The sequence below is a fragment of the Labrus bergylta genome, chromosome 9 (assembly GCF_963930695.1).
Source record: "Labrus bergylta chromosome 9, fLabBer1.1, whole genome shotgun sequence".
NCBI lineage: Eukaryota > Metazoa > Chordata > Actinopteri > Labriformes > Labridae > Labrus > Labrus bergylta.
The window spans coordinates 24,628,363-24,655,799 of NC_089203.1; the positions used below are offsets into that span (position 1 = coordinate 24,628,363).

At 38.7% G+C, this 27,437-nt stretch overlaps 1 protein-coding gene across 2 annotated transcripts; it reads right to left on the reverse strand.

Moving 5' to 3' along the window:
• Positions 1-1,546: 1,546 nt before the first annotated feature.
• Positions 1,547-27,437, reverse strand: ccdc69 (coiled-coil domain containing 69). 2 transcript variants are annotated; one of them, XM_020638364.3, is made up of 9 exons: positions 27,281-27,437; positions 13,663-13,726; positions 9,360-9,538; positions 8,463-8,550; positions 7,667-7,740; positions 7,460-7,561; positions 6,739-6,858; positions 6,516-6,613; positions 1,547-5,970 (listed from the first exon to the last, which is right to left on the reverse strand). In XM_020638364.3, the coding sequence occupies exons 1-9, from the start codon at positions 27,299-27,301 to the stop codon at positions 5,802-5,804; spliced, it is 915 nt and encodes a 304-aa protein (XP_020494020.2). In that variant the 5' UTR covers positions 27,302-27,437; the 3' UTR covers positions 1,547-5,801. The 2 variants fall into 2 exon arrangements, with proteins under 2 accessions (XP_020494020.2, XP_029133992.2); XM_029278159.2 differs by having other exon boundaries at positions 13,663-13,723; positions 27,281-27,426.

Here is a 27,437-nt window from a genome sequence, read left to right on the forward strand (position 1 = left end):
CACTCAAGCATCATCACCTTAAAAAAATGGTGACGCTTTAAATTGTCATTTTTGCCATAATGGACTGAATGTTTAATGCTCATTTCCAGCTGTTGTCATTGTGTCATACACTGTAGCTTGAAAGTATGTGAACCCTTCATCTGTGAACATCACTACAATTTTACACATAATTACAAAATGCAGTGTTTTTCTTTTGCTATGTCCATTTTTTCTATGTAAGTTATCTCAATAAGGTCTATTGTCCTCCACGCACAGAGACTGCTCCCGATTCTGCTGCAGATAAGGGATGGCTTAAAGCTGTATGGCTTGTTGGAAATCATTTCCAAATACCCAGGCATCTGTCAGCCTTTGTTTGTTCCCGGGCTGGAAATGAAAGTAGGTGCACCATGGAAAGGATTGGAGAACAAATATTTTCTTTCATATAATGACCTTTTTTGTTATTTTTACTATTGTGTACATATTGAGTTCAACTACTCAACTTGTTTAGTGTGGATCAGAATTCTTGAACTGGAACTTCAAATGACATGGCAAATATTAGCAACACAAGGGAACGTGGAAGGATTAGTGTTTGTAGTAAGCAAGTTTGGTCATTTCATTTTGATAAAACTTCACCACAAGATCAAGAAATGATGCAGACTGGATGTGTGATGGTACAACATTGATTGTAGCATCACAACATTTCATGAACACTTACAACTATTCAAACTTTTCAGTGCATCAGCTTGTTTGTTTTACATAACTATACATTACCACGATATAATAACAATGCCATTAAAACCATCCCTATGAAATTGAATAATATTACAAACCTGAGTGTTTAAAATGCCTGGTTCAAACAGCAGCTATGAAATTCAACTTAGTATATGTTGAATATAATTATGAGGCCCTTACGTTATGGGCGTACGCCTTTTAAAACAAAGTAAATGTGCTCACAATAAAGTTTGCTGTCTGACATTAGGCTACGCGGACAGCTGCGAAGTCTGTTTATGACCCGTAGAAACTGTTGAAGCTTACAGGCGTATCCTAAATTTAAACACAAGCAGCAACTATTTGAGTACAAAGAGAGGTTTTTGAGAGAAAGAATGAAAACATCTGAATGTAAAATCAATAAGTATTGCTCTCAAAACTTAAAAAAACCTGTTCTTAAGAAAAATAACATGCTCTTGAATAAAGATAGTATATTAATCCCATAGCTTTCCTGATCACAGACCAAGAGAGGAGGTTGGGATGAGCCAATCATTTATTTGGCCTGATATACTAATTCCAAAGCGTTCAAATCGGCATGCCTCCTCTTAACTCTTTTCCTTGTTATTCGCTTTTGTATGTATACCCAAAGTAAGTCCAAAGGTACCTATGTTGTATAGTGTGGATGGATACCTGCAGGATATGGCTCAGCTCCTCAGTCACCTGAGTAGACAAGCCTACTTGGGTTGATGGTGAATGGCTGAAAGGAGACGTCATTTATAACAGCTACAATAAAAGTTAGGTTGCAAGATAGTCAAGTTGTTGTTTTTTAGTTTATGCAATACAGACTTCACACTTGTGACTTTTCTTTAAGCTTTTTATTTAGTCAAGCCAAAATAAAAATGGAAAAAAGCTGCTGGACTAAAATCCAACAAAAGAAAAGTTGAAATAAGTTTTTACATGTAAGAAACAAAGAAAATTAAAAACTATACAACATGGAAAAATCTCTCTTACACAAACTCCTGGTAAAAATACTGTCAAAGTGCTAGTGCATAAGGAGAATGAGTTGTCAAAACACTTACAAATGTTTTTGTTTTTGTTTTTTTTGGCAATAAAAGGTGACATCCCATGAGTCAACGTCACTTTAACAAAAAGTGAAAAAATAAACTGTTGTGGAAATGTATTTCACATTTAAAAAGTAACAACATTTTAAAGGCGATTTATACAGTGATTTTTGTTCTTGTTTTGAAACTTGAAATATGCTTTTCATTTGACCATGAAAAATAAATACTCTTGGTTGTTAATGGGTAACAAGAGTTAACGCTGTGACATTGCCAACCGTTGAGAGTGGATACCTTCGAGGGAATAGAGATTCATTTAGCTGAGCCGCTTCAAACTTCAAAAACATGCTTTGTTAGTATACAATGCAAAGTGTCATGGTACAAGGCAATATAAACCTTTTTAAACTGAATGTCTACGAGCATACCGGCTAACTTTGTGTGCTCGCTAGAAAGTAATTAGATCACCAGGCACATTAGCCTTCCAAAATAGCTCAATGCGTTCTTTATGCCACCAGATAGCTCGCTGGTGGCGACCATACTTAGTCAGCATGATAATAGCTAGCTAGAATGTTATAAGTAAGTTAATAAGCCACATTAACTTCCACTGGAGATAAAAAAAAATAGTTTCTTACATCACCAAAAAAGCTAGCTTGTTATCAGACACTCAGGAAACCATTGCTGAATAAGCAAACTTAAAAAACATGCTGTGGCTTTTTATTTCTGGCATGATACTTAAAAACTTGAAGGTGATCAGTTAGGTCACCAGCCATGCCCACTAAAAATGTCTCTATGCCACCAAATACCTAACTGTTATAAACCCAATAAAGTAAGCATGATAGCATGTAATAAGTTGGCTAACCAGCAACACTGACATATCGCAGTAAGGCAGTTTTTTTCTTACCACTGTAACTTTTGCTGCTTTGCTAAAAGTGCTCATGATGGATAGGCCGGGTCTTTGTAACATAACAATGAGTAAGGTCTTTTTACCTGCTCTTTTGTAATGTTAACAGACAAAGAGTAAGGTATTTTACCTGCTCTTTTGTAATGTTAACAGACAGAGAGTAAGGTATTTTACCTGCTCTTTTGTAATGTTAACAGACAGAGAGTAAGGTATTTTACCTGCTCTTTTGTAATGTTAACAGACAAAGAGTAAGGTATTTTACCTGCTCTTTTGTAAAGTGTCTCGAGATAACACTTGTTATGAGTTGACGCTATACAAATAAAAATTGATTGATTGATTGATAGCTTAAAAAAGTTCCCTACATCACCAAGATGACTTGTTATCTGTGTAACTGCAGGGCAGAGTCCAAGAAAAATTACAAAGTACGTCTTAAATTATCTAATTATACGCAAACTGTTGGCAACCAAGAAAACTTTTGGGTGACTAAAAAGGTCACCTAGCCGCCGTAAGCTTGTCGTTAGATAACCGGCCACGTCCCAGCTACCTCAGCACATTTTGGCTTCTTACTACCAGCATGATGCCGGCTAGCTGATGGCTTCCCAGCTAACTTGAGTATTTTTTTTTGGGATGCTATTATCAGCCTGTGACCTGCTAGCTAGAATGTAATTAGTTACTCACCACCCACATAATCCTGCCAAATAACCACCTGCTTTAACTTCCTCAACAAACAGCTAGCTAGCAATCTTATAGTCTACTCAACTAATTTGTAGCAGCTTAGCTAAATCTTTGAGCTATTTTGGCTTGTTAATGTTGGGCTTATAGTTGCTTATGATGCATAATGAACTAACTTGCCAAATAGCACCGAAGAGTTCTTAATTACACCACAGTTCTAAGAGGATGCAGGTTTGATATAATGTAATTAGCTAGTTCACAAAGCCACCCTTCTCTAACTGCCCCTAGAGGAAGTATTAAAGTTGTTAGATTTGATTTTTGATAGCTCACAAAAGTTTTCTATTTCACAACTAGCATGTTATCGGGTACTGCGCTGAATGTCTGCTTAATGTTTGCTTTTCTTCAACACATTTCACCAGGAAAAAAAAAAAAAAAAAGAGTAAAGAAATCCTGCTCTGGCTCTGGCTCTGGCTCTTTCAAGCTCTAGACCTGGAAATGTTACCCTTCAAAAGAGGAACATCTGCCATTGTTGCTGACACAGTGGATATCAGAAGTCCGGCCCCTTCTCAATTTTTATTGGTTGGTAATGGAGCAGTGCATTGACGAGCGTGGCGGTGCATTTTTGCGTTTAGGAGGCCGAGTGCTGAAAAACGCTGAACCTTCTTGGTTTTTCAGAGAAAATGGGACAAAAACCTGTGTGAGCGGACACAGACCCAAAAGGTTGAATCTGCTGAGAATGTAACAGGCTTTGTTTAGCTGTAGTGTTGATGGGTTGGCAAATCCACAGGTTCAATATACTCAAAGTTTCTAGCAGGACATCATGGTTTATGGGTATATTTTTTGGATACTTGCACATTCTTAAAATAAACAAAATAATATAAAACTTTTAAGGGAGATTGAAAATGTTTGGATCACTTGTAGCTTGCTTAAAGAAATCCACTAAATCTGTACTTTTCGGGAAAAATAACATCAAGTAATTCTTGGAAGAACACTTAGTACATCAAGTACCTTAATGCAAAAACAACTTAAGCACTTCTTGAAGCGTCAATGCTGCCTAAACTTAAAAACAGTAACTTTTTGTAAAACGGGAAGGGAAATGCTCTCCATTCCCTGTTGACCACCACTGAACAAGGCTGAGTTCAGGCATAGTGAAGCTTTTCAAACTTTTCCCTTAAAAAGTGGGGAGGTTGTGGAGTCAGTGTAGAGTCACAGCTGAATTTCTATTAACACATCGGCTCATAAGATCAAGCTTTACGTTGACATTATTATTCATTATACGAGTCTCAGGCACTTTAACAGCTGACTACTTTAGAAGAAAAAAACATCTATATAAAGAATGGACAGCGCACTTTGCCACAAGTAAAGCCAAAAGATTTTAAAGCTCCCCCTACTGACTGGCTGCAGTATATGTCATAAGCTCTGCCAGTTAATACACGTCACATACATTTTTCTCAAACATGGAGTCTGTCACGTAATTAGTTCTTGTAATTAGTTCTTGTCATGCTGATTAATGTCAGTGTTCACTTTTCTGAGTAGTTTCGTTTAAATTCCATACTGTATTTGCTACAAAAAGAGCAGCTGTAAAGTCATGATCGACAGCTCTGTCGGCAAATGTGACTCCTTGAATCATTCAAAAACGGCCCAAAATTCTGCTGTGGACTGTACCCACCTGAGGGATCTTTGACGTTTAAGCGGTAAGTTAAATGTTTGTTTTGGCTAGTCAAAGGGACATGGAGTTATTTTGGCAGTTATTCTGATCGCTCCTGCACGTCTTGGCACCAAATGACGTTAATAAGTCAGCGCTTGTTGAGGGGTTATTTTGGCTTCACTTATGTGCAATGGAAAGTAACAGAGGAGCGTTGTTCATATTAATATGCAGTCAGTGTGTGCAACTTTTTCTGGTGTGACCAAGCATTGAGGGTGCTGCCGCACTCATCCATCAATCTTTTTTGTTTAGTCATTCCTTTAATGGAACAAAACGTTCTGACTGAACCAGTGAAGGCTCTCCAGCACACTTTAACTGTCTCGATTGTCTGTCATTCAACAGATCCTCCTCACTGGGAAGGAATTAAAAAATAAAATACATTGTCTGATTACAGGTTGGTGTGTCCAAACCTGTTCACCATATATTCAGAGAATCAGTTCAGTGTGAACACAGGAAGCAGCTTTAAGTCCACATAGCTGCAGCAGTAATGGTGTTGCAAAGCTTCTTCATGGATTGCAGTCTGTGGGTGTAGCTGCATGCCAGCACTAGAACATTAACAGTGGAGTTGCAGTTAAATGGGAAATAAACAGTCTTGTGTTGTTCTGCAGTGTTGTAGACTGGATCCAGGTTGGAGCCCTGGAACGTGAACCAGGAGCAGCCACTCGTTTCTCTCCAGGTGTTCAAACACCTGAAGCCCAGTTTCTAAGTAGGGAACCAGGCTGACTCAGCATGTTACCTTGTGAATAAAAACCGGCCGTTTCTAGCTAGCTTTATGCAATCATCTGGGAGCGATCTCCTGCATCATGGTGGGCATGTGGATGTTCGGACACGAGTCTCTGTGTCTCAGTTTGAACATCAGCTGCTCTTTTTCCTGAGAGAGATTCTGGTTTGTGATGGCCTGCCTCTCCAGCGCCACCTTCAGCTCCAACTGCTCCTTTGATAACTGCCTGTGAAACAACACACAAGATTCAATGCAAGAAAACAAAAACAAAAAAACCCCCAAGAATCAAAAATATGCTCCACGTTTAAATGTAGAGGGCAGGTGTCGTCAATAGATGGTAAACACTGACGTCACTTTAGTCAGACTGAGTCACAAAACAGCCTTCTGCCTTTGTGTGTAGTGTTTATTGACTTATAACCAATAATCTGAATGCTTTAAAATGGATCACATTTGAATACATAAAGCACAAAATATAATATAATAGCAGAAATGCATGTGGCTTGGTTGCATCCACTTAGTAGCAGAAAGCAGCTTATTTTTTGGTATCGTTGTTATAAAGTGAATTTAGCAAAGTCTAAACCTGCCAGAAAACCAGTACACAAGAAAAAGACACTGGCTTGGATAGTTACTCAAGCAATTGATGATGGATTATTATGTCAGTGAAAATTTAAGTAAATAAATAATGAGAATGGGCATATGTGAATGGACCAGCAGGTGGCGCCAGAGTCCTGCATAAAGAGTAGATGTTAGTGAAGAAGAATGGACACATACTGAATGAGAGTCTGACAGTTTTCTATCCGAACATTCAGATCCTCGTTCTGCTGCAGGACGTGAACGATCTGATCCTCCAACGACAAGTTCCTCTCCACCTGAGAGATTTAAGGAAGGAAGAGGAGGAGGAGGAGGAGGAGGAGATGAAGAAGGAGAAGAAGATTTAACTTCTGCAAACTCCTCTGTTCTCAGATCACTAAAGTTGTTTGTCCTGCAGACCCACCAAGGCGTCCATCTGCTGCAGCTTCCTGCTCTGCTCCTGCACACGCTGACTCTTCATCTCTATGACAAACACCAGAGACTCCTGCTCAGACTCCCAGAATGCACCTGGGCTACCATGGGCCTAGAGGGTGAGAAGTGGGAGACAGAACTTAAGTCTGAGTGCTTCCAGACTTATTTTTGTTGCTTATATTCATTATTTTAACGTTATCCATTTGGATCCTGCAGGCTTAGATTATCTATTTAAACATCCATCATCTAGAACTTAAATTATACCGAATGTAAGGATGTCAAAACGTTCAGTTTCTGTGTCTGTAGCTTTAAATGCAGTATTTCAAGCGGTGTTTGACCATGCCCCTCTAGAAGGACTTATGTTGCTTGGGCTTTCTTGCACCATGTCCTATTGTTAGGGGTTACTGCCCTTTGTGATGTCATTGCACACTGTATGAATTACCCAAAATTATGGCAACATTTCTGTATGGAAACAATCACAAAATCTTTGAACAATTTAGACTGTGTATGAGTTTGCTTGTAATTTTTGAAGATAAATTACCCAGTATGGGTCGACTAGGACTTCTCTTCTTGTTGCCATGGTATCAAAGTTAAAAATTCTGTTACCGTGATAACATTAACCATGTGTTAAAGCCGAACCTCTTATGTAAGAAATTAGATAAGAGTGTTCTAAATTAAACCTTATCAACTGTACTTGAATTGATCAAACTCACTTGAATATTTCTCTGCAGATCCTTCTTAAACATTGATTCTTCGACTCTCCTCTTCAGCTCGTTATAAACCTCCAGATCTGCCGTCAGCTGTCTTATTTTACTCTAAAATCACAACAGACAATTAAAATGTTAAAGCAGGAAATCTTAAGCAAGTAATAAATGTTAAAGTAAATAATTTACTGAATCAAAGACGAGAACTTCTTTTACCGTGAGGTCGTTCTCAGCAGCCTGAAACTTTTCTGTCAGTTCAGTATTTTCTTGTTTGTGTGTCTTCTGCAGCTCTGCAGACATAAGAGACAAACTCAGATTCATCCCAACAATATCATCACAAGGAAACACAAATCTGGAGTTCAGTTTGCAGAATTATTTTTGCATTCATTTTCAGCACAAACTCTGCTGTGAGTCTGATTTGTAATTATGGCTTTTTCATTGAATTAGTTCATTATAAAACTGCAGGAAACCAAATTTAGAAGAAAAAGTCGAAAAAGTTGACACAAAAATGTCAAATATTTAGTAATTATAAGTCATTATGTTAGAAAAGAACACTAATGGTTTAACTATAATCATTTTATTGATGTATTCATTAATGGTTTTATCTACTATCTGTCCAACAAATTACCCAAACTGACGTCTTCAAATGTCTCCTTTTGGTCGTTTAATGGTTCTAAACCCAAATCTTCTTCACTTACTGTCATTCATGACAAAGAAAGAGAAAGATCCTCGTAATTAAACTGAGAAAGAACCAACCATATTTTTTATTAACTTATTAATTAGTTTGGCTAACAAACAGCTCGAGCAGGAGCTACAGCTGCTCATATTTCCAGAACAGAGTTTTCATGTCATGTCAACTTTTTTGTTAATTATCCGAAAAAGTGTAACTGCAATCATTAAAACTGGCTTGATAAGAAAAAAAAGGAACAAGTTACACCTCACAGGTCTCATCCCTATCATCACACTTTTTCAAAAGGATTTCTTGTTTTTCATAAGTCTGTGTTTTTTTTACCTTCCACTTGTCGCTCGTGTTCTTCAGTAGCACTTTGACTTTTCTGTTCATGCAGCACGTTCAGATCAGCCGTCGTCTCTGTTTTCACCTGAAAATCACATCCCATCAGTTTAACCAGAGGTAACACTGTCGATCTAAACTGACACCCCACCACATCCCATAGTTATACTCAAACCCCATGGTCCAATACATCATCCCACCCCTAATATTCACCTACTTTTCCTGTTCATATCATCTCATTAGTGCGATACATTCCACTATGTGTGCAGTATTATGTTTTCTACCTGTCCAGTATATACTGTTTAACTGTGCTAAACATATTTTTCAACCCATCTAGTATGTCTACTTTTTGACCTTCAATATCTATTTTTCTTGCAAAAGTTGAAAGTTTTTACTTTGAATCAAACGACAGAACATGGATAAAAATGTGAACTAGAGGGGTGACTTGCAAACCCATTGCTGCTGGAGATAATTAGCATAAATATGTATCAGGGGAGAGAATATGTGGAAGTGCAGAGAGTGCTTTAGTGTTTCTGAACGCTCCACAATGTCACAGCCAGGTTAAAAATGGCCGCTGCAGAGAAAATAACCTCCTGGCTGCAGATCCAGGTGTAGTCTGAGCCAAGTGAAAAGTCCATGAATAACTTCTCTGGCTGGGTTTCTGATAGTGAAGCAGATTTTTCCTCCCTCTGCTGATTAAATTACAGTCATATGTAACAGCATGATGTCTGACTTTAATCTTCAACTCAGGTGTTGGATGTGTGGAATAAAAAAAAAGAAAGAGCAAAGGATCTTCACGAGTTTGATGAACTATTTAATTTAAGTTCTCCATCAGATTTATTCTCTATTTATTTCTGTTCGACGCTGGATCAGTGAGGTTTAATCAGGTTTCCTCACCTTATCCAGGACGCTCAGGACGAGGGCGCACACCTCGACATCGGCGTGGTCCTTCAGTAGCTCCGCCCTCTCTGGGTTCCCATTCGCTGAGAGTACTTCCTTTAAAATCCTCAGCTGCCACTCAAAGCGCTCCAGCTGCTTCTCCAGACAGACGTCCTGCTCACCAGACATACGTTTACCTGCAGACGGACACAAACGCAGAGTAGAAAAACACACCTTGTATTTAATATTTCTGATAAAACAAGGAGTGGGGAAAACAGACAAGATGTTTAAAGTGTGGGTAAAACTTTAGACGGTCGTTTTATTTTGCTCTTGAATTGCTGAATTGTTACAGCGAAGAAATAGATGAAGACGACAATTAGGTTGTAAAAAAATGATTTTGTTCCCTTAAAACAGTCCATCAAATAGGGTCAAATTCAAACTTAAACATTTAATTTTAGAGCTTTCAGTTTGTGTGAATTTTGGCGCCCCCCTGTGGACAAAGTGAAGCATGTTGTCACATCTAGAGCACTCGTAGATGTGTAAAAGTTTGTAAAGCATTATTTTTACTGGGACAAAAGTAGGATGCATGACTTGATCCTGGATAGCAAAAAAGGGGGATTTAGAAATCTGGATAATTTGAACCTAGATCAAACATTCTTGAACAATCGAGCAGTGGACATCAATCAGTTTTGAACATTTGTATCTTTAACATTCACATTTCATGCGACTTAGGTTCTGCCTTTATAGACTTTATGGATTCATCTAGATGAATCTCTGCATTCATGGACTGAGAAAAAATTCTTAATCTGAACATAACAAGCTGTTATGAAACATTCTGAAGTAATAAGTACAGTTATTCTCTGTCATAAGTGGTGGAGTAAATAAAGTGTATTTTAAAGAAAAGGACCAAAATGAAGACTTAAGGCCATAAATTTGAACTCAAGTAGAGAACTCAGATAAACTACCCTCACAAATAGAAAGTACTTAGAGCTGTGTCGATAAATCAATTAGTGTCAAGTCAATTGATAGATTGATAATCTGTTTGGAGTTGGAAGGAATTTCAAAGGAAAACAAATCATTGATTTCAGTTTCTTCATCTGAATATTTTCCTGATTTTACATGAATAAATATTAAGCAAATTATCAAAATAATCTGTTGTGGCAGCCTTCAGTATGGTGTTCTCTTTCCTTCTTTCTTTGGGAGTTAAAGTGTTAAAAATTAGAGGTAAACATCCAGGAAATGTTTCTGATAGTGATTTGAATTCAATCTGTCGATTATGTCATCGACATGTACACACACGCTTACACACAGGCACACACACTGTTTCATAAGGTCTTCAGTGTGGACTTAAACTCGTCATCTGTCGTAAACATATTAAGGGTTATTTTCAAACTGTTAAACCTGAACATTACCTTCTCTGAGCACATTATGAAGAGTCTTTATCAACATATTATGACAGCATGGATATTTAAAATGTGCATGTTATCATGTACAGCTCATAAACATGACTAACTTCTTCAGACAATAGACCCTTTTATTCCTGTTAGTATTTTCTGGCTGCTGTTGCTTCTGTATTTTCTAATAATCAGAGTTCAGCTGGATGTAAAAACAGGTTTCAGCCTGTCTGCATGTTGAATTGATTTTTAGACAAAGAGCAGATTTAGTTTGTTTTTATTCTGATGTTTGACAGTTAAACACAAACATCGGAGCTATGTGATCATTACGAGTCAAACAAAGGAGGAACAAAATCAGAAAATGGAAAATCACCAGCTGAAATACATCACAAGTTTGTGTTTTTCCACTTCCAATCAAAGTGTTGTCATACTGCTGCATTGATTCAATCATGAGAGAGAAAGTGGGATCTTAGTGGGGTTATCTAAGTCATGTGTTTTGCCAAAAAGAAATGGGGACAATATTGGATTTCTGAAACGAATTGTTAAAGATTTACATTTTAAACATTTCAGAACCCCGTGTCTGATTTGTGCATCTCATGTGAAATAAACATTTAAAATTAAAAGATACCAGCAGTGGGATTTTGTTCTGCCACAGTGGGGATTTTTTTTTTTGCCATACTGCCACCATCTGTTTGAATGCACACACTTGGGTGTAGTGTACACGAGAAAACACAGATTGCTCAACCTATCAGCCACAGTAGTGGGTACTTAATATTAGCGTCACATTGTGATTTGAGACTGAAACAGCTCAGCTTTAGTCCCATGGTCTTCTGCTTGTTTCGCTTTCACACCCAGAGCAGAGCCAGCAGTCTCACACACTCACTGATCAAAAGGCAACGCCGCCTCCTCGTGTCAGAGCGGGTGTCAGTGTTTACAATTTAAGTGATTTTTGGCACAGCAATCAGGTACACTTGAATTCTCCCCTCTCCAAGTTTCATCAAATAATGGAAACACGAAGTGGATGTGCTCGCTTGCAGCGCGTCTGGAGCAGTTACATGGGCGATGTGCAGGAATGGATCTGCATCTCCATTACAACAGGTCTACCTGCTGATCATGCGTTTCAAATGACGTCTGGCTTATCTTCCAGGATGATTAACAGAAGCAGGCTGGGACTTGTGGACCAAATACAGTAACTCGCTTCATGGTAATCAATCTCACCGCCAAGTAGCTCTGTAAAGGCTCAGTTAATTTATTGATACAGTAAGGGTATTTGGGATCAGCGTATCAGTAATTGGACTACACAAGTGAGGGCGTCGATATACTGCCATGTTGATATTTTGTCCCACTCTTAATTCTAGCTGTTTATCAAAATACAATGCCAACATTTATTTGGATTATTGTATCAAACCAATTCAACCCTCTTTATTTCTTGAACAAACCACTGATACCTTCTTTATTTCTTGAACAAACCACTGAAACCTTTGTGCCATGACTTTGAGCTAACCATCATAACCATTACTTAATCTGGATTTTTCTGAAGTTACAATTTATTTTATTGAACAACATTAACAATATATCCTTAACTTGTTTCATGCATTACTTTTAAGCTACCTTTTTAGATTTCTCTCCTTGCTTGTTTTTCATGCAGTCTTACATAATTGCATAACTTGGATGCAACCATCAAATCCGAAATGTCTTTTTTTCCCTCGATGAGTCGCCCCTTTGCACAGTCTTTCCATGTTCCCCCTGTTATCTACAGAACTGATCCACAGTAGTACCAGTTCCTCTGGACTCACTGCTCTGCTGAGTATTTGGGTCAGCATGACGGTGTATGTGGGATTGATTTAATAAAACTGCAGCGTGAGTGCAACAGTGGCTCATTGATCTGTTTTTAATAGTTCTTTGGACAACAATGGAGCTCTATGCAAGACATAACAGGCTGTCACACACGCACAATGGTGTTTAGTTTTCCTGTACTGCACTTTTTGTGGAAAAAAAACGCCTTACACCTTGTTTTTTTTAATCAATTTTAAACACATGGTGTAGAGAACCAATAGACCTTAAGGAAGTTCCTGATAATGAGGACTATCTTCAGTGTTTGTGCTCAAACATCTGCGCTGTAAATCCAGCTCATGGTGAGTGATTCACAGAAAGATGACGACAGAGAGTTCATACCATCCTGTTTAAAATGAGAGGTTTCTGTTCTGCTCTTTAAACTGTACAATCTGCTCATAAACAAGAGGAAACCAGGGGACAGTAAGTGTTAAGTGTCTGCCGGGCAGCGCTGAGTCACTCCTTCAAAGCAGATGGTTCTTTCACTCACATAAACTCCAAACCTCAGAAGATAAACACACCTGAATTACCTGTGATTTATCTCCAACACACGTCTGTTTACTGAAATCTCCAAGGAATTAAAGGATTAGATTTTATAACTGTTTAAGAATTGTTTTTTGGGAAACTTCTGCAGCACATAAAGATCTCAAATAACGTCTTCAACCAACAATCATCGTAACCTTTTTTCATTGAATAACTTTTCATTGCAGCAGCTTTTCACCTTTTCACTTGTGATGCTTGAAAGTTTCCAACATGTTTCCTCTAAGAGTTCATTTATCCTTCTGTTCTGTATGAGCAACATGCACTGACAAATCAGCAACAGACCCTTATGATGTGAAACAATGCAGCACTTTAAATTAAAAATAAATGTTTAACTCTTTTTTTTAATCAAGTTAACAGTTTATTTTATAAATGTTCAACTAATCTGAAGTTCAATGAGCTCAAAGTGTCATCTCGTTTTCTATCCGGTTCTCATGACGTTCAGAAAAACAAGATGTAGAAAGAGGTAGTGAGAGAACAAAGGGACGCAGAGAGCAGTCAGAGAAAACCCACAGTGTGATATTTGATATAAATATATGTTTGAAACCACTCACCTCCTTCATCTTGGCGGCTGTTGTCTTTCTGGGTCTTCCCTCCCTTCTTGCCTTTGCTTTTCTTCTGAACGACAAAAACAGAAGAAGTGTTTTATTGACATTTTCACAAACACAGAACAGACAGTGTTTGTTGAAATTTTCGATACATAGATAATTCTCAATACCATGTTTTTAAAATGAAACGATCTATGATATTTTGAAGTGGCAGCACTTTAAAAAAACTACAGACCTTAAGTCATATTTACAACCAAATAACCAACCAGCCACGACAGAGAGGGGGAGAATGTTGTCGGAATAGCACCAAACCATTGTTTGAGTTTTCAAATGGAAGTCTAAAAATCTTGTGTCTTGACAATCCTACTTGATAGTTCAGTAAATATTTGCACATTAAGGACTGAAGGTGGGACAAAAAAGACATTTAAAGGAGAATTTTGGGCTGCAATTTCTAGAATTGAAAAGTAATTGTCCATCACTTCAACTTACCAAGTTTGTCTATATCTTTTAAAGCCCGACCGATAAATCCATCAGCCGATAATAATGGCCGATATTAGAATATCATGTGACTATTGGCATCAGCTAATGTTATCTCCAATGTGCTGATAGAACTCGGTTTATTCAATTTTAGTGTATCATTTATTTTGAAATAGTGCACTATTGTTTTTCTGGCCAATTAAGACTTTTGTTCAACTGTAAAAAATATCGTCTTCATTAAAAACCTTTTTGACAAGTGTTTTATAACTGCATTTGAGAGATTAACACAACATGTGTGTGAATATCTATATCCATCCATCCATCTATTTATCCATGTAAAAATGTTCTCCCTAAAATCAGTATCGGCCCCAAAAATCCCATATGCCTTAAATAGATCATTCATACCATTGATGTGAGTATTATTATCAAATAATAACATCAGCTTTAAGGTTAAATAATATTAGTTTTATTAGCTCACATGTTCCAGCCTGTAGACGACTAATCTCTGATATCAACAGAGATTATTTGAAGTGTGTGTGGGACATGAAACAGGGGTCCTGGCAGCAGAGTCCTGGTTCAGGTCTGGTTGTTAAACTGGAGCAGGGAGGTCGTTATGAAAGCTGCTGATGGAGTCTGAGTCTCTCATTAGTCTCCACATGACTGACGCTGTAACTTTCCCTCTTTTCTTTCCTCTCTTACATAACTTCAGCTGCAGCTCAAACACCGACTCAGGACAGCAGGACGACTGTGTTCTCACACTGATGAATAAAAAATGACCAACAGATAGTCCTCATTCTTCTCATGGCCATACGCATTGGGAACGTATTTTCTCTGAGGGGTGCCGCCCTGTACTACGTGCTCACGCTTACACACCTTCAAGTTACTATCAATTCCAATAACAACCTAAGTGACCGGCGTAATCAAATTAAATAACTTCTTTAATAACTTCAAACAATCCATGAGAGGCCACGAACTCACATTAATTGAACATGTGTTTATCAAACGAGAGCAGCATCTCCCATGTTTCTGCAGTGGCACAAACACTGCATAAAAAAACAGAACTTTCTGAATGTCTGTGAAGCCATACCATTCAAGTCCACTCACTTCTCATTAACACAACTCATGAATTTGAACGCATTGTTTATAGTTCCTAAATTTTTTAAGGGTAAAAAACCCAAGAGCTTTGGCTGAAGTGTAAATTTCAACAAAGCCTTTAGAACGTATCAACATGGACACGCCCACTCACTCCATCAGACCGTCACCATCAAATTATGCAACAATCATTTATAGCCCACAGTAAGAACAAAACATTTATAGCAAAAATATCATAATTTCGGACTAACTTAATTTAGTTGAAGATGCCTAAAGTTACTTTTTGTTTCGACTGTGTGCTGCACAAGAATTGAATTCAAAGACACGATGCCCAGCATGTCCAAACTATCCTGACAGGATAATCAGGTGGCTGATGAAGCAGGTGTAAAGTTGACGGACACTTACATACAGCAACTTGACCTAGTGTCACATGCTCCTCCTGTTCATTCACTACTTTTTTTTTGTTTTGGTGCTTTCAGAAAAGTAAAAGAAAACACCTCATGTTCTCCTTTATCTCCCCAAGACACGCTGACCTGCAGTCCATCCTTTGACATCATCATCATCATCACATCAACAGCATCGCGTCAGGTCAAAGTGCAGAGAATTGAATCACACACAGTAAAGCTCATTTTCAGAGTTTCTGCCACACACTGATTATTAAAAAAAACAAATGTTTACACAGTAGTTAAATTAAAATAGTGAACTTTTTTAAACATTGCGTTTGTCCTCCGGTCGTACCTCAGCATCCGCCTTTCCCTTTTCAGGGGTTAAGGTAATGAAGTAACTTTCCATCTCCCAGAAGATCTTTTTTTTAATTTTTTTTATTCAAAATAGAAGCAGGTTTGTCTCCAAACAGGAAGTACCCTTAGCTTATAACACTACAATTATTCAAAATAAAAGCATATCATCAAATGTTTTGAATTGTAAAATAGTAGAATTTAAAAGAGATTTAAAATGTGATGAATTAAAATTCAGTGATTAATTGTACTTTTAAAAATAAATCATTTGACACTAGTTTTAAAGATAGATAAACCACACACATTTTATTGTCTAATCACAGCTAAGCTCGGTAGCCTACAGAAGATTGGGAATTCCAAATTTTGAAGATGTCCAGACAACATGGACTAACCTTTTTCAACATTGTCATACTTGTAATAATGTTCTGTTTGTGTTTGATTTGATAGTTTACGTGTACTTGTGTTTTCAAAGAGATTAATATGGTTTAGATGAATATCAGGCGCAGCCTTCGTCTAAATCTGGTCAGCAGAAAACACACACGCAAGCTTGGGCATGAATCCAAACATCCACAAACACACGAGGTAAAAGAACACACTGCAGGCCTCATTCTGAACACACACACACATACACACACACACATACACACACACACACAGACCAAAGCTTAGATAATACACACACTGAAATGCTCCCTGTATTGCCTCACAGACTCTCACATTGCTCAAGCACTGTGAGGTCAAACAATCACACCCAGAAACCCTTCAACACACACCCTGTGAATAAACACTTCTAAACTCTGCTCAGCCAACTGGACAGGGTAGAAAAGGTGTAACACGTTGTCAGACACGGGCCCTTTCCGAAAAGTCACAGTTCAGTATGGAGTGCAGATACTAACTTGTGGGTTTTTGTGCAGTATGGTTTGGATGCATCCTTTAAGGAAATTAGTTGTACGTATTTTATGGAAGCGATTAGTGATCAGAATTCAAATGATAAAGCTAATTTGAAAATTCAAATGCATGAACAGAAATGCTTTTTTAATTTTCGTTTTCAAACTTGCGGTGCTACAAAGTGATCATAATTCAAACCAACTCGAAAACGAAATGGCAAAGTGGACGGCGCAGGAAAGTGACATCAGACTCCAGCTCCCAGACAGGCTAACGTAATATTTATAGAATGAGGCGAGCGGGCAGAACACGCAGTACTGATCACTAATCGCTTCCATAGTATTTTAACACCCACAATGCTGTGAAAACTTCACTTCACAAGGGCCTCCAAATCAAAACAAAGAAGGATGGGGGGGGGGGGGGGACGGGACAAAAAGGATGGATGAGGCCAGTTCGGGTACCGCGCCATTCAAATGTTAAATTGTGTTCATGCAATGTGAACTATTGTATTATTTACTGAGCCATCGTGCATATCACATCTGAGTTGGAGTGTCAATAACATGAGGCGGGTTAATGAAGCCACTTCCACACTGAATGAATCAGACAAAGTAGGAACACATATCAGCCTACTGTGTGCTCCTACTGAACAGACAGTCCTAACAGTATACAGCACGGATAGAAGGGACTGTCTGCTGTCAGATTGTGTAGGCACTTTGATGAGTTGATTTAATATACTCTAGTGGAAACTGAAGGCCACCCCATTATATATTCCCTACAACAAAGAAACTATCAATGGTGTAGTCTAGAGTGTGCACCACATTGGTTTGTGTTTAAAAACAGAAAAGAAAACACATTTATGCGCTCTCCCGTTCACTCGTATCCTGCTCGTCAACCAAAAGTGTGCGTTACCTTAACCCAAACTGGACTCAAACTTGTTTCTAACTCGGAGCTGAAACAATAAATACATCTGGTTGAAACACCTCACTGGGTTCAGAGGGAGCAGGAGGAGGAGGAGGAGGAGGAGGAGGAGGAGGAGGAGGGGAGGAGGAGGAGGAGAAGCATGTGTTCCTGCAGGCGTAGTGGGGCCCTCACTTTTCAAAAGGTCATAAATCACAGCCGAGGCTCCTCTCTGTTTGTACAGCACTTCACTGTCCAGAAAAACCTGACTGTGCCGTCTCATTTCACACAGAGAGAGAAAACTCGCAGAGAAAGGTTAGTATCTGCTGAAGAGATAAATCATCTCATTGGCTGGTTTAAACCTCAGGGGGAGGAGCCAAAGAGTTTCCTGCTTAAACCCCCTCTTAGGATCTTCAGAGAGGAGGAAGCTAAACGTTTTCAACACACTCAAATACACATTGACTAGGGTGGAAACTAACCGAGATGTTTGTGATCAATACATCTGCAGAACCAATTGTTTATTTTGAAATCTTATTCAATTTGTGAAAAATGTTTAACACAATTTTCCAAAGTCAAAAATAACAAACAACCCAAAAACAAATGTCTGATTTAATTACTTGAAAAATCAAAGACAATCCGTTGATTATCAAAAAACGGGTCAGTTACGTCTTCAATTCATGAATGGATGCAGCTTTAATCATTTCTGTCCCATTCAAGTTAATATGTTAATATGAACATTTGAAAAGGCAACCCAATAAAAACTATTGTTACTGTATGTTTGGGGTCTAAATGACTGAGAAGTTCAGATTGTTCTTCTCGAGTCTGACAACATCACAGAGAGAATCCCTACAGAGATGGAGCTTTTTGTTAGAGAGGAAGAAGATATTTTAAACAGAATCAGCTGTTACATCACTCTCTACAAACACACCTGACCTTACTGAACACAGGAGTTGTTGGTCTGCCTGCTGCCTGAATCGGGTTAGTTTGTTTGAGAAATATCGTGATGTAACTGGACTAACCACTATAAACGTGAAAGTCACATCATTTTACAATCAACTACCAAACCGACCTCAGCAGAGGTAGACCACATGCTAACGTAACATCACTGAGTGATGATGCAGGATCACTACTCGGGCGTGTAGTGCTGCGTGGTGATGTGATCTCTCATGCGCTGCAACAAGTTTGATGTCTTCGACACTTTGGGTGAAACTTTTTTCCCGTGGGTTTTGCAAACGGGAGTGGACTTGTCAGTTAACTAATTGATTACCGTGCACATCGTGGATGATGTATATTTATAAAGTAGCATTCATTTAAATTGTTCACACCTGCAGTTTTTGTGTTTTTTTTTTATTTGCTCATATAGTATTTCCTCTCCTTCTTTTATTACCTATCATTAACACAGTGGTTTTATTTGTTACTAAGAGCTGTTTTCTACAAAGAATTCCTGTCTGATTAATTAGGGTTTCATATTAAATTTATTGCCTCATGAGCTGGAAACACCGAGTCGACCTACGTGCGAGGCGGCTTGAGTCGTACCCAAATTCTTCAGATTTACTGGGCGTCCCACCAAAATACCAAAAACCAGTATGTGTCAGGTACAGAAGGAGATATAGTGCATAAATCAGCAAATCTGACACACACACACACACACACAGTGAGCTGACTGAGCACATTCACATGATAAAATGTGAACTCTGACCTGAGTCTGCAAGAGCATCAAAACAGGAAACATTCCCTTTTATTGAACAATGTTCAATTGTTGAAATCTGTAAATGATTCACAGATTCTCTGCTGATGTGACCAGATGTTGTCAAAGATAATGAAAGTTTTGAAGAAAAGTGAATAGATCAGGTCTGCAAAGACACGCACTATGATGTGTCATCGCCAACAAACATGCGTGCCAAAATATCTTGCGACAGATCATCTCCACTTCTGAGATTTACGCCGTCTGATTTATGTGGTGCTCCCTCTCGAGGAATCCTCCAATCACACGCGATGTACGCAGGAAAGTATGTGAACATTTACGTTAAGGCTCTGCATGTCTGCACTCCAGGAGGCCAATCATATACTAGATGGGGCGGGACTTGTTGCCCAGGTAACGAGTTAAACAGATCACCTAGATTTACGGTTACAGGATGAGTAACTTTAATATGGGGGACAAATCTTTCACATATTTAAGACAGCAGCTGTTTTAAAGCACGTTTCGCTGCAGCCTTTGTGACAGATGCTGTTGGGGACAAACATGTCTCTCTGTGCAGCAGTAATGACTGTTTTCCTCCTCAGAGAAAACCACAAAAAGCAACATAAAAAGGAATTTTAATTACTGCATGCACACACTGACATTTTCTACACCAGTGAGCTCATCCCTGACTTTGTTTCTATTTTCATTTTAAGAAGAGCTTTGCTTTCAGAGAGCAGGAGGAGCTTTGTGAAATCACAGCGACACGACAAAATGTTCACATTTTCCTCAGAGTTTGTTCAGACGGGACGAGATTTAACGTCCTGCGACGAATCTGTCGAAGAGGCTAAACTCACAACAGAGCAGCTCGAACACTTTTTTCATTTCTCTTCAACGTGTCAAATGTCTCACGTTCAACCTGCGGACGGAAGCTCGTTCTGAAGCTGCTCCGTCTTTAACGCCCCCTCTCTCTCTCTGCTGCAGAGAACAACTTTAAAGATGCTCCATCTGCAGAATGAAGACTTTCTGCTTCTCTGCGATGAGTTTCGGCTCTTTTTAAAGTTGTGTCATTAACCGCTTGCTGGGGGGGAAAAGAACTCTTCCATGTGGTGTTGTTCACGTTCACCAGGACAAACCGTCAGGAGGAACTGGCTGCGATGTCGTCGTTAAAAATGAGCAGAACCTCTAAAGGTTTCAGTTTCACTTTGTTCTGCTTCCTCTGAAGGTTTACAAGCCGAGTTTAACTTCATTAAAAATAAAACATGAAAGAGTTCTTAGAAGCTCTTAGAAAGGCTTTTTAGACCAGAGACAGAGATATGACTGAAGGAAAGAGGAAACACATCGTCGTTAAACATTACAATCCAAATCCAACTCCGTCTCCTTAGTAAACTTTTTGCTGCTTTTATTTGGAAAAGACTGCAAAAACTGAGACTTGGGTTTAAAGGTACAAAATGATCCTTAAAAGTCCTGATGTTTATACCAATAAGCCTCTCTGCTTAGCGTTAATACTGTAAATAATTCAACTGCTGGCTTGGCTTTGTCCTAGAAGACAACAGGTTTATCAAACTTGTTTGAAGTTAAGCGTGGTTTATTCGAGATCTCAGGGGAAAGAACTACACTACCCACAATCCTATAGTGTTATCTCACATAACGAGCGTAAACTCCGTTCTAAATAAGAAAATTACTTCCAAACTAACATGGCTACAGCTGAAGTTACACAGAGCTGCTGTTTTAAAAATATAAAGCAGAACCTAAAACAAAAGCCTCTAAAGGTCAGGAAATAAAACCCGATGGTCATCGGTTATGAGGTTTTATAAATCAATATCACTGTGTAATAGAGTAATAATCAATGAAGTGATGTTGAGTTATCAGAGGACGGTACAGGAGTCGCTCTCTGATATGTACGGAGCCTGAAGGTGACGTCATCGGCTGAATTTGACATTTCGGGTAAAGTTCCTGATTTAACAGCTGCTCAGTAAAGTTAGATTCCAAACAGTTTCCAAACCGCAGCTCTGAGAGAGGAAGTGAAGTGAGACACACTTTACGGTGCTCAAAAGGGGGGATTGGGGCCCTGCAGGGGGTCGGGAGGAAGTGGTTGTGGTCCTCTTCGTTAAAAGTTCTCTCTGTTAATTCATCTTGTGTCGCTTTCTGCAACCTGTAAACTCTGCACACAGACAGTGGTGTAGTGTCACTTAGTAACCTTTCCAGGGCTCTATGTTAAATCTACTGCCCATAGCAGTGCTGCTAGGTTGACAGTCTTGTAGCACAGAACAAAAGCTTGTAGCACGATATGTGAAACGTCTGATACATCTCTAAAACCAGCCACATAAGTGCAGAGTTTATCATTCAAACAGGTTGTGACTGCAGAGGACATTAGTGTTGAATACAATACGTTTTGTTCTTGCAGACCAGCAGGGAGTTGGTGCTACTCTGGAACCAGATCCAGATGCCCGTCCAAACAAAAAGAACTGGTGCTAGTTTAGGCACTGGTTACGAACCAGCTCTGGAACTGGCTTTGGTGGAAAAGAAGCTACTCTCCTCTGTCCTATCTCTCAAAGGCAAATAAAACCAAAAATACATCTTTAAAAACAATGAAGCAGAGCGTGTTCTTGTTCTCCTGATACAGTGTTTTTACACACAGGCCTGTGTTCTGTTTCACCTCAGGCTGATTCTCATGTCTCCTTCACACAGATGTATCTAAGCTGCAGTGTTGTGTTTTCCCGTTGCTAGGGGAGAAACTGAGATAAATTCTGACTTTTGCAGTAAAATAATAAAGTCCCATGAAGGCCTCGTGGTTCAGGATCTGGAACAGGATGAAGTCACATCAGATTCACATGACGCTGTTTTTCATAAACACCTCTGAATCACAATCTTCCGCTCTGCGTGCAGGTTCCTCCTGAAGTCCTGAGTCCTGAGTTCACTTGCGCACGGAGCCTGAGTCACAGTACAACAGGTTACCTCATTTGGTTTGATACACTTCCCGTTTTATCTCCTGGCTTCAATTGTGAATACAAAGTTTTGACTGGTTCACACTGTGGCGCATGAGAGTTTTAGACCTTGATATCATTCAAGTACAAATTAAACGATAAAGCTACCTGTTTTGATACCAAAGTAGTATCATTAGAAGTCCTACACACCCAATAACTGATCCTCGTTCTGTACCAAAAACTGCAGTCACACTCCTGCACACCGGTGAAACTGTAAAAGAAACACTGTCAAGGTTTTGCTGCTGAAATGTTTTTGCAGAATAAAAACAGTTTCTCCTCCTCTGCTCGGTATGTAAGAGTAACTTTACATCTTAATGAAACTCCAAAAGGACTTCAGAAACATCTGTATTTGCGGACCTTTAACTTCTCTTTTTTCTATTCATGTGCCTTTTTAGACAAAATGCTTGGGTTGCACATTTTGCCAAAGCAGAAAACAAAATATACACAATGTAACACAATAATAATCATTTCAATATGAAATGAAATAATAAAAAATATAATAGTTATTTTCTTAAGGTACAATATGTAGAATGTTATGGCAATGTTTGCATTAAAATATCTAAATTAATAAAAAATTGACTAAACCTGTTATATATATTTGTTTTTTTTGTTGAGTACTTGCATTACCTCTAATATTTCCCACAGTTATCAAACCAGAGAAATCTTTCATTTTAAAGTTGTAATGGGACGTGTCTTGTGGCGGCCACCATGACAGACAAGAAAATGTTTATCGTTGCCGAGGAAACACCGTATGTAACGTCAAAGACCGCTGCATAAGGAAGCGGGAGCTGCCGCTGAAAGCTGCCGTGCCGCTGCTGTTTGTGATCAAAACGTCATGTAAGTGATACTTAGATACATCGTCTGTAAACAGATTCTCTTCCTCAGGTCGGTTTTGCCCGTTCGTTTTCATCAGGGGTGGAGGAGAACTCCCATGATTCCCCGCCAGCCTCAACATTGTCTTTTTGTTATTGTTTTGATTGAGAGCCTTTAAATACTGTACGTTTGTTTTGTGACATAAAGAACAACAACACTGTATAGAAATATGTGACATAGAAACTTCTCCGTCTCTGTGACATGCAGATACATCGTCTTCTTCAGTCGCGCTCTCTTCTCCATGAACTACTTTAATCTGATTCTCCTTTGGGAGGGAAAGAAAGCAGGGGACTATTATCATCACATTTTTGGAGGAATATTTCCAGCTCCACTTGTCCTGTTCCACAGAGCACACATACTCTGATACTTTACAAGAGAGAGAGACAAATCAACAATGGTTAGAAGGATCTCATTGTATCAACCTTAGTCCTACATCCGTCAATTAGAGATGAACCGGTTTCAACTCGTTACTGAGCCGCAGTAATGCAGTCCAATCTCTGCCAATACATGAGGTCAATATGAGGAGACTCAAAGTTCACTGATGAGGATACTAGCCAACACGAGAGGCCAACAGATTATCACATGACCAAACATCCACATTCAGGTCATGTGATCCTCTTCACTGATGAACATCATGAGACGTGATGAAGCCAAGAAGAAACACTGAGTGGATCTTTGTTACAGTTTGTCTATAAAAAATGTCTTTTTTCCTCCAAATACACCGGCTTCTATCTGAAACGATTAGAGGGTTTTATGTTCCAAACATTTGAGGAATTCATTAATATTTTAGTCTGGAGCCTGTTTCTGCAATATGAGGGTTTTTTTTCTCTATTTGATTTAAAGTCCTTAAAAGTATTACAAAATGTGTGTTTTATGGCACGAGATGCTACACATTAGTTCTCATTATTATCAGTTTTCTACGACACTTAAAGAAGAAGATGAGCCTGCACACTCGCTCAAATGCCACAAGACGTTTTAATTCATCACTATCACAACAACGTGGGACATTTTGAACATCTGACCACACCTGCCATCATAGTGTCCATCGGCCTATTGGTGTTGAAATGTAATGTGTGCTAACGTGTACACGGAGCAGCAGAGTAGACTGTGTGACTGCAAACCCTGAAGGTCAGAAACTGAACAAGCAGAACCCCCCCCCCCCCCCCCCCTTTCAATTTCAGAGGATTTCAAGCTTTAAGTCTAATGTATATTATGAAAACATTCTCCTCACACTGTCTCTTTTGGTTTTTATCTTTTAAACAAGCTGTCGGCTCGTGTCACACCTCACACAGCTCAGACATAAACTCCAGAGTCCAGGTTTACAAGTTTGGAGGTTCAAGTCTGTGGAAAACTGTGACCTCAAAGACCTGCGGATCTGCACGCCATCTGTTGGCTCCGAGACAACTGGACCAATGCGAGACATGAGAAAAGACCTGCAGAGAAAACACGAGCTCCGGTGCTATCTACAGCTTTAATACTTCATAATGTTTGCATCATGTTTACAGCTGCAAAATTAAAAATATACACGATTGATTTGTCCAGCTATTATTTGGATGTAAAGTTATTACTTTTAAGCAAATATTTAAATAGAATTTTATTTTTTATCAAAATTAATGTATTAATCATTTAGTCTAAATATATGACAGATTAACTAATTAATTATTGTACCAAATATTCAGCTAACGACATTTAAGGAGAGTTTGGAAAGATTTCATTATCAAGAATGTTACAGTATAAAACTGAATAATCAGACATATTGTACATTCAAACATTTAAATGAAGCTGTCAGAATGTGTTCTTTTTATCAGGCTAAGTGAAATAAAGCAGCTACGTGATGTGACTCTGCTTCTGATGGAGCTCCACATGTTGGCTGTGAAACTTGTAAACGTTGCAGCGTTCACACACACGTGACGAGCAGATTGAGAGTGTGCGTTTGGCAGATTTCAGGATTTCTATCGACCTGTTCAAACTTCATGTTTAAAAACTGCTTTCATCATAATTGTTCAACGCCATTATAAATGGATATTACTGGTGAGACATCAAGCCAATCAGATGGTGTTGTGGGCGGGACATTATGTGAGAGAGTGGTGAAAACACACCCAGAGGGAAAGACACACCTGCATTACGCTCCATCTACTTATTCGTTTTATTAGCTGTAAAACAGATAACAGGCTAAATGCAACATATCGGCCCCTGATAATCGGCCGACCCCTAATTTAAGCCCCTCGGTGTGTCTCTGCTGTCGGTGTCATTGATCTCCTGCAGCAGCAGCAGCTCAGCCTCTGAGCCTCTAAATCTGTTCTATTCTGAGCTAATCAAAGATTTACTACATTCCTGTTACGCAACACATCCTAAAAGTGCTTCTGTCATCAAAACACCTGAGTCATGAACACAGGATCAACATCGGCAATTAAAAACAAAGGTGAATCCTATCATTCCAGGCTGAAACAGTCTGTAGTTCTTCTGGTTGCATTAGCTCACGTGTAAACAACTGAATGAGTTCTTCACACTGCAATCTCAGAACCTGTCGTCTTATCATCGTCGTCTGGTCGGGACACATGCGCCCACTTCTTTGTAATTCTAGTGAAGCAGTGCGGTTAAAGAGTTAAAACAACTTCCACCCAAGACTTAGTCGATGTAAATTATGTCGGACCAGAGCTGAATCTTCAGACTGAATTGTTTCAGATAAAGAAGATGTGAAATGATAAAAAATCAATAACTTGATCAAATGTTATCAAACCCAAACCAAACACTGGCAGCCCGCTGCTCTCTTCTGAAACCACTGACCCACATGGAGCCTGCGTGGCTCCGTCATTTTCTATCAATAACCGGTGGGAGACAACAGCTGTCAAACTTTTCCCCTCTGTGGTGAAGAATAACTGACATTACATCCAGCAGCGCAGATACTAAAAACACAACACTTAAAAATAAAACTGAGATAAATTAATTTCATAAAATATAACAACTTCCTGCAGGATTTAAGTGCAGAGATTTATATGTTTAAATATAACTAGGCCTGTTCATTTTATATATTCATGTTACCAGAGAACCAGTAAAGCACTATAAGGTTGTTACGATATCAGAATGGTAAACTTTGATGTAATTATAGTAAATACTAACAATATAGGAAACAAATGCCAAAAAAAACAATGTTTTTGAACAACTTAAACAAAGTGCATAAGCTTGCCTGCAAATTCTTAATTTCTCTTGAAAGCACCGGTCTTATAAAATAGATTAATCTTTTTTTTTAGCTTTGGCACTTTTCCATAAGTTGCCATCAAAATAACTGAGAATGTATCGCTTAAACACTTGGTATCGAAAAAGTATCTAAAGAATCAAATCTTACTTTAAATGTTAGGCTACATTTAAAGTAATGACCTTTTAAATCATTTTTAAAAATCACTGCATGGTAGGCTTTAACTAAAAATAAAAACTTCTAACATGAATATAAAGCTTTATAATGTATATGTTAAGTGATAAAACCATCATAAATCCTCTTTAATTTATTAAAAATGTTATTTATCTCGAAGCAGGATGATTTTAATGTTAGTAAAGGTGATAAAAAAAAAAAAAAAAGGTCATGTGGTGCGTTTATGTGTCATTGGTGTTATGAAACTTTTTAAAAAATACAGAGACCAAATTCAAACAGCACCGTGAGAAAAAAAAAAAAAAAAGCTCAGATTCAAACACGATGAAAAACAGATGTTCACAAATGAGGAGGAAAAAAAAAAGAAGAAAAGTTCACGGTGTTTTTACCGCTATTTCAAATACAGGCCCGCAACTTGTCACCAAGCTCTCTGGGTGATTCTTAAAATTACATTCAGCCTGCATAAGTTAAGTTTCATGCACACGGTTCATTATTTTCCGGAGCTCATTCCCAGCACGTTTTGTAGCCGTGCAGGAGCAGCAGCCACCGGCAGCCTGCTAATGAACTCCCTCCGCCAGAAACAACGGAACTTCTTTTGTTTCCTACCAGTTTAAGTGTCGGTGTTTCTCACCTTGCTGTGGCTGCAGCCCATCCCTCCTCCGCCGAGCTCGGTGTCGGTGTCGGTGCCGCTCAAGCTGTCCGCTACTCTTCCTCTATTTCTTCTTCTTTTTTTTTTTTTTTGTGTCTCCTTCTCCTTCCCTCTGTTGACAACTTTCAAATACTCTGTG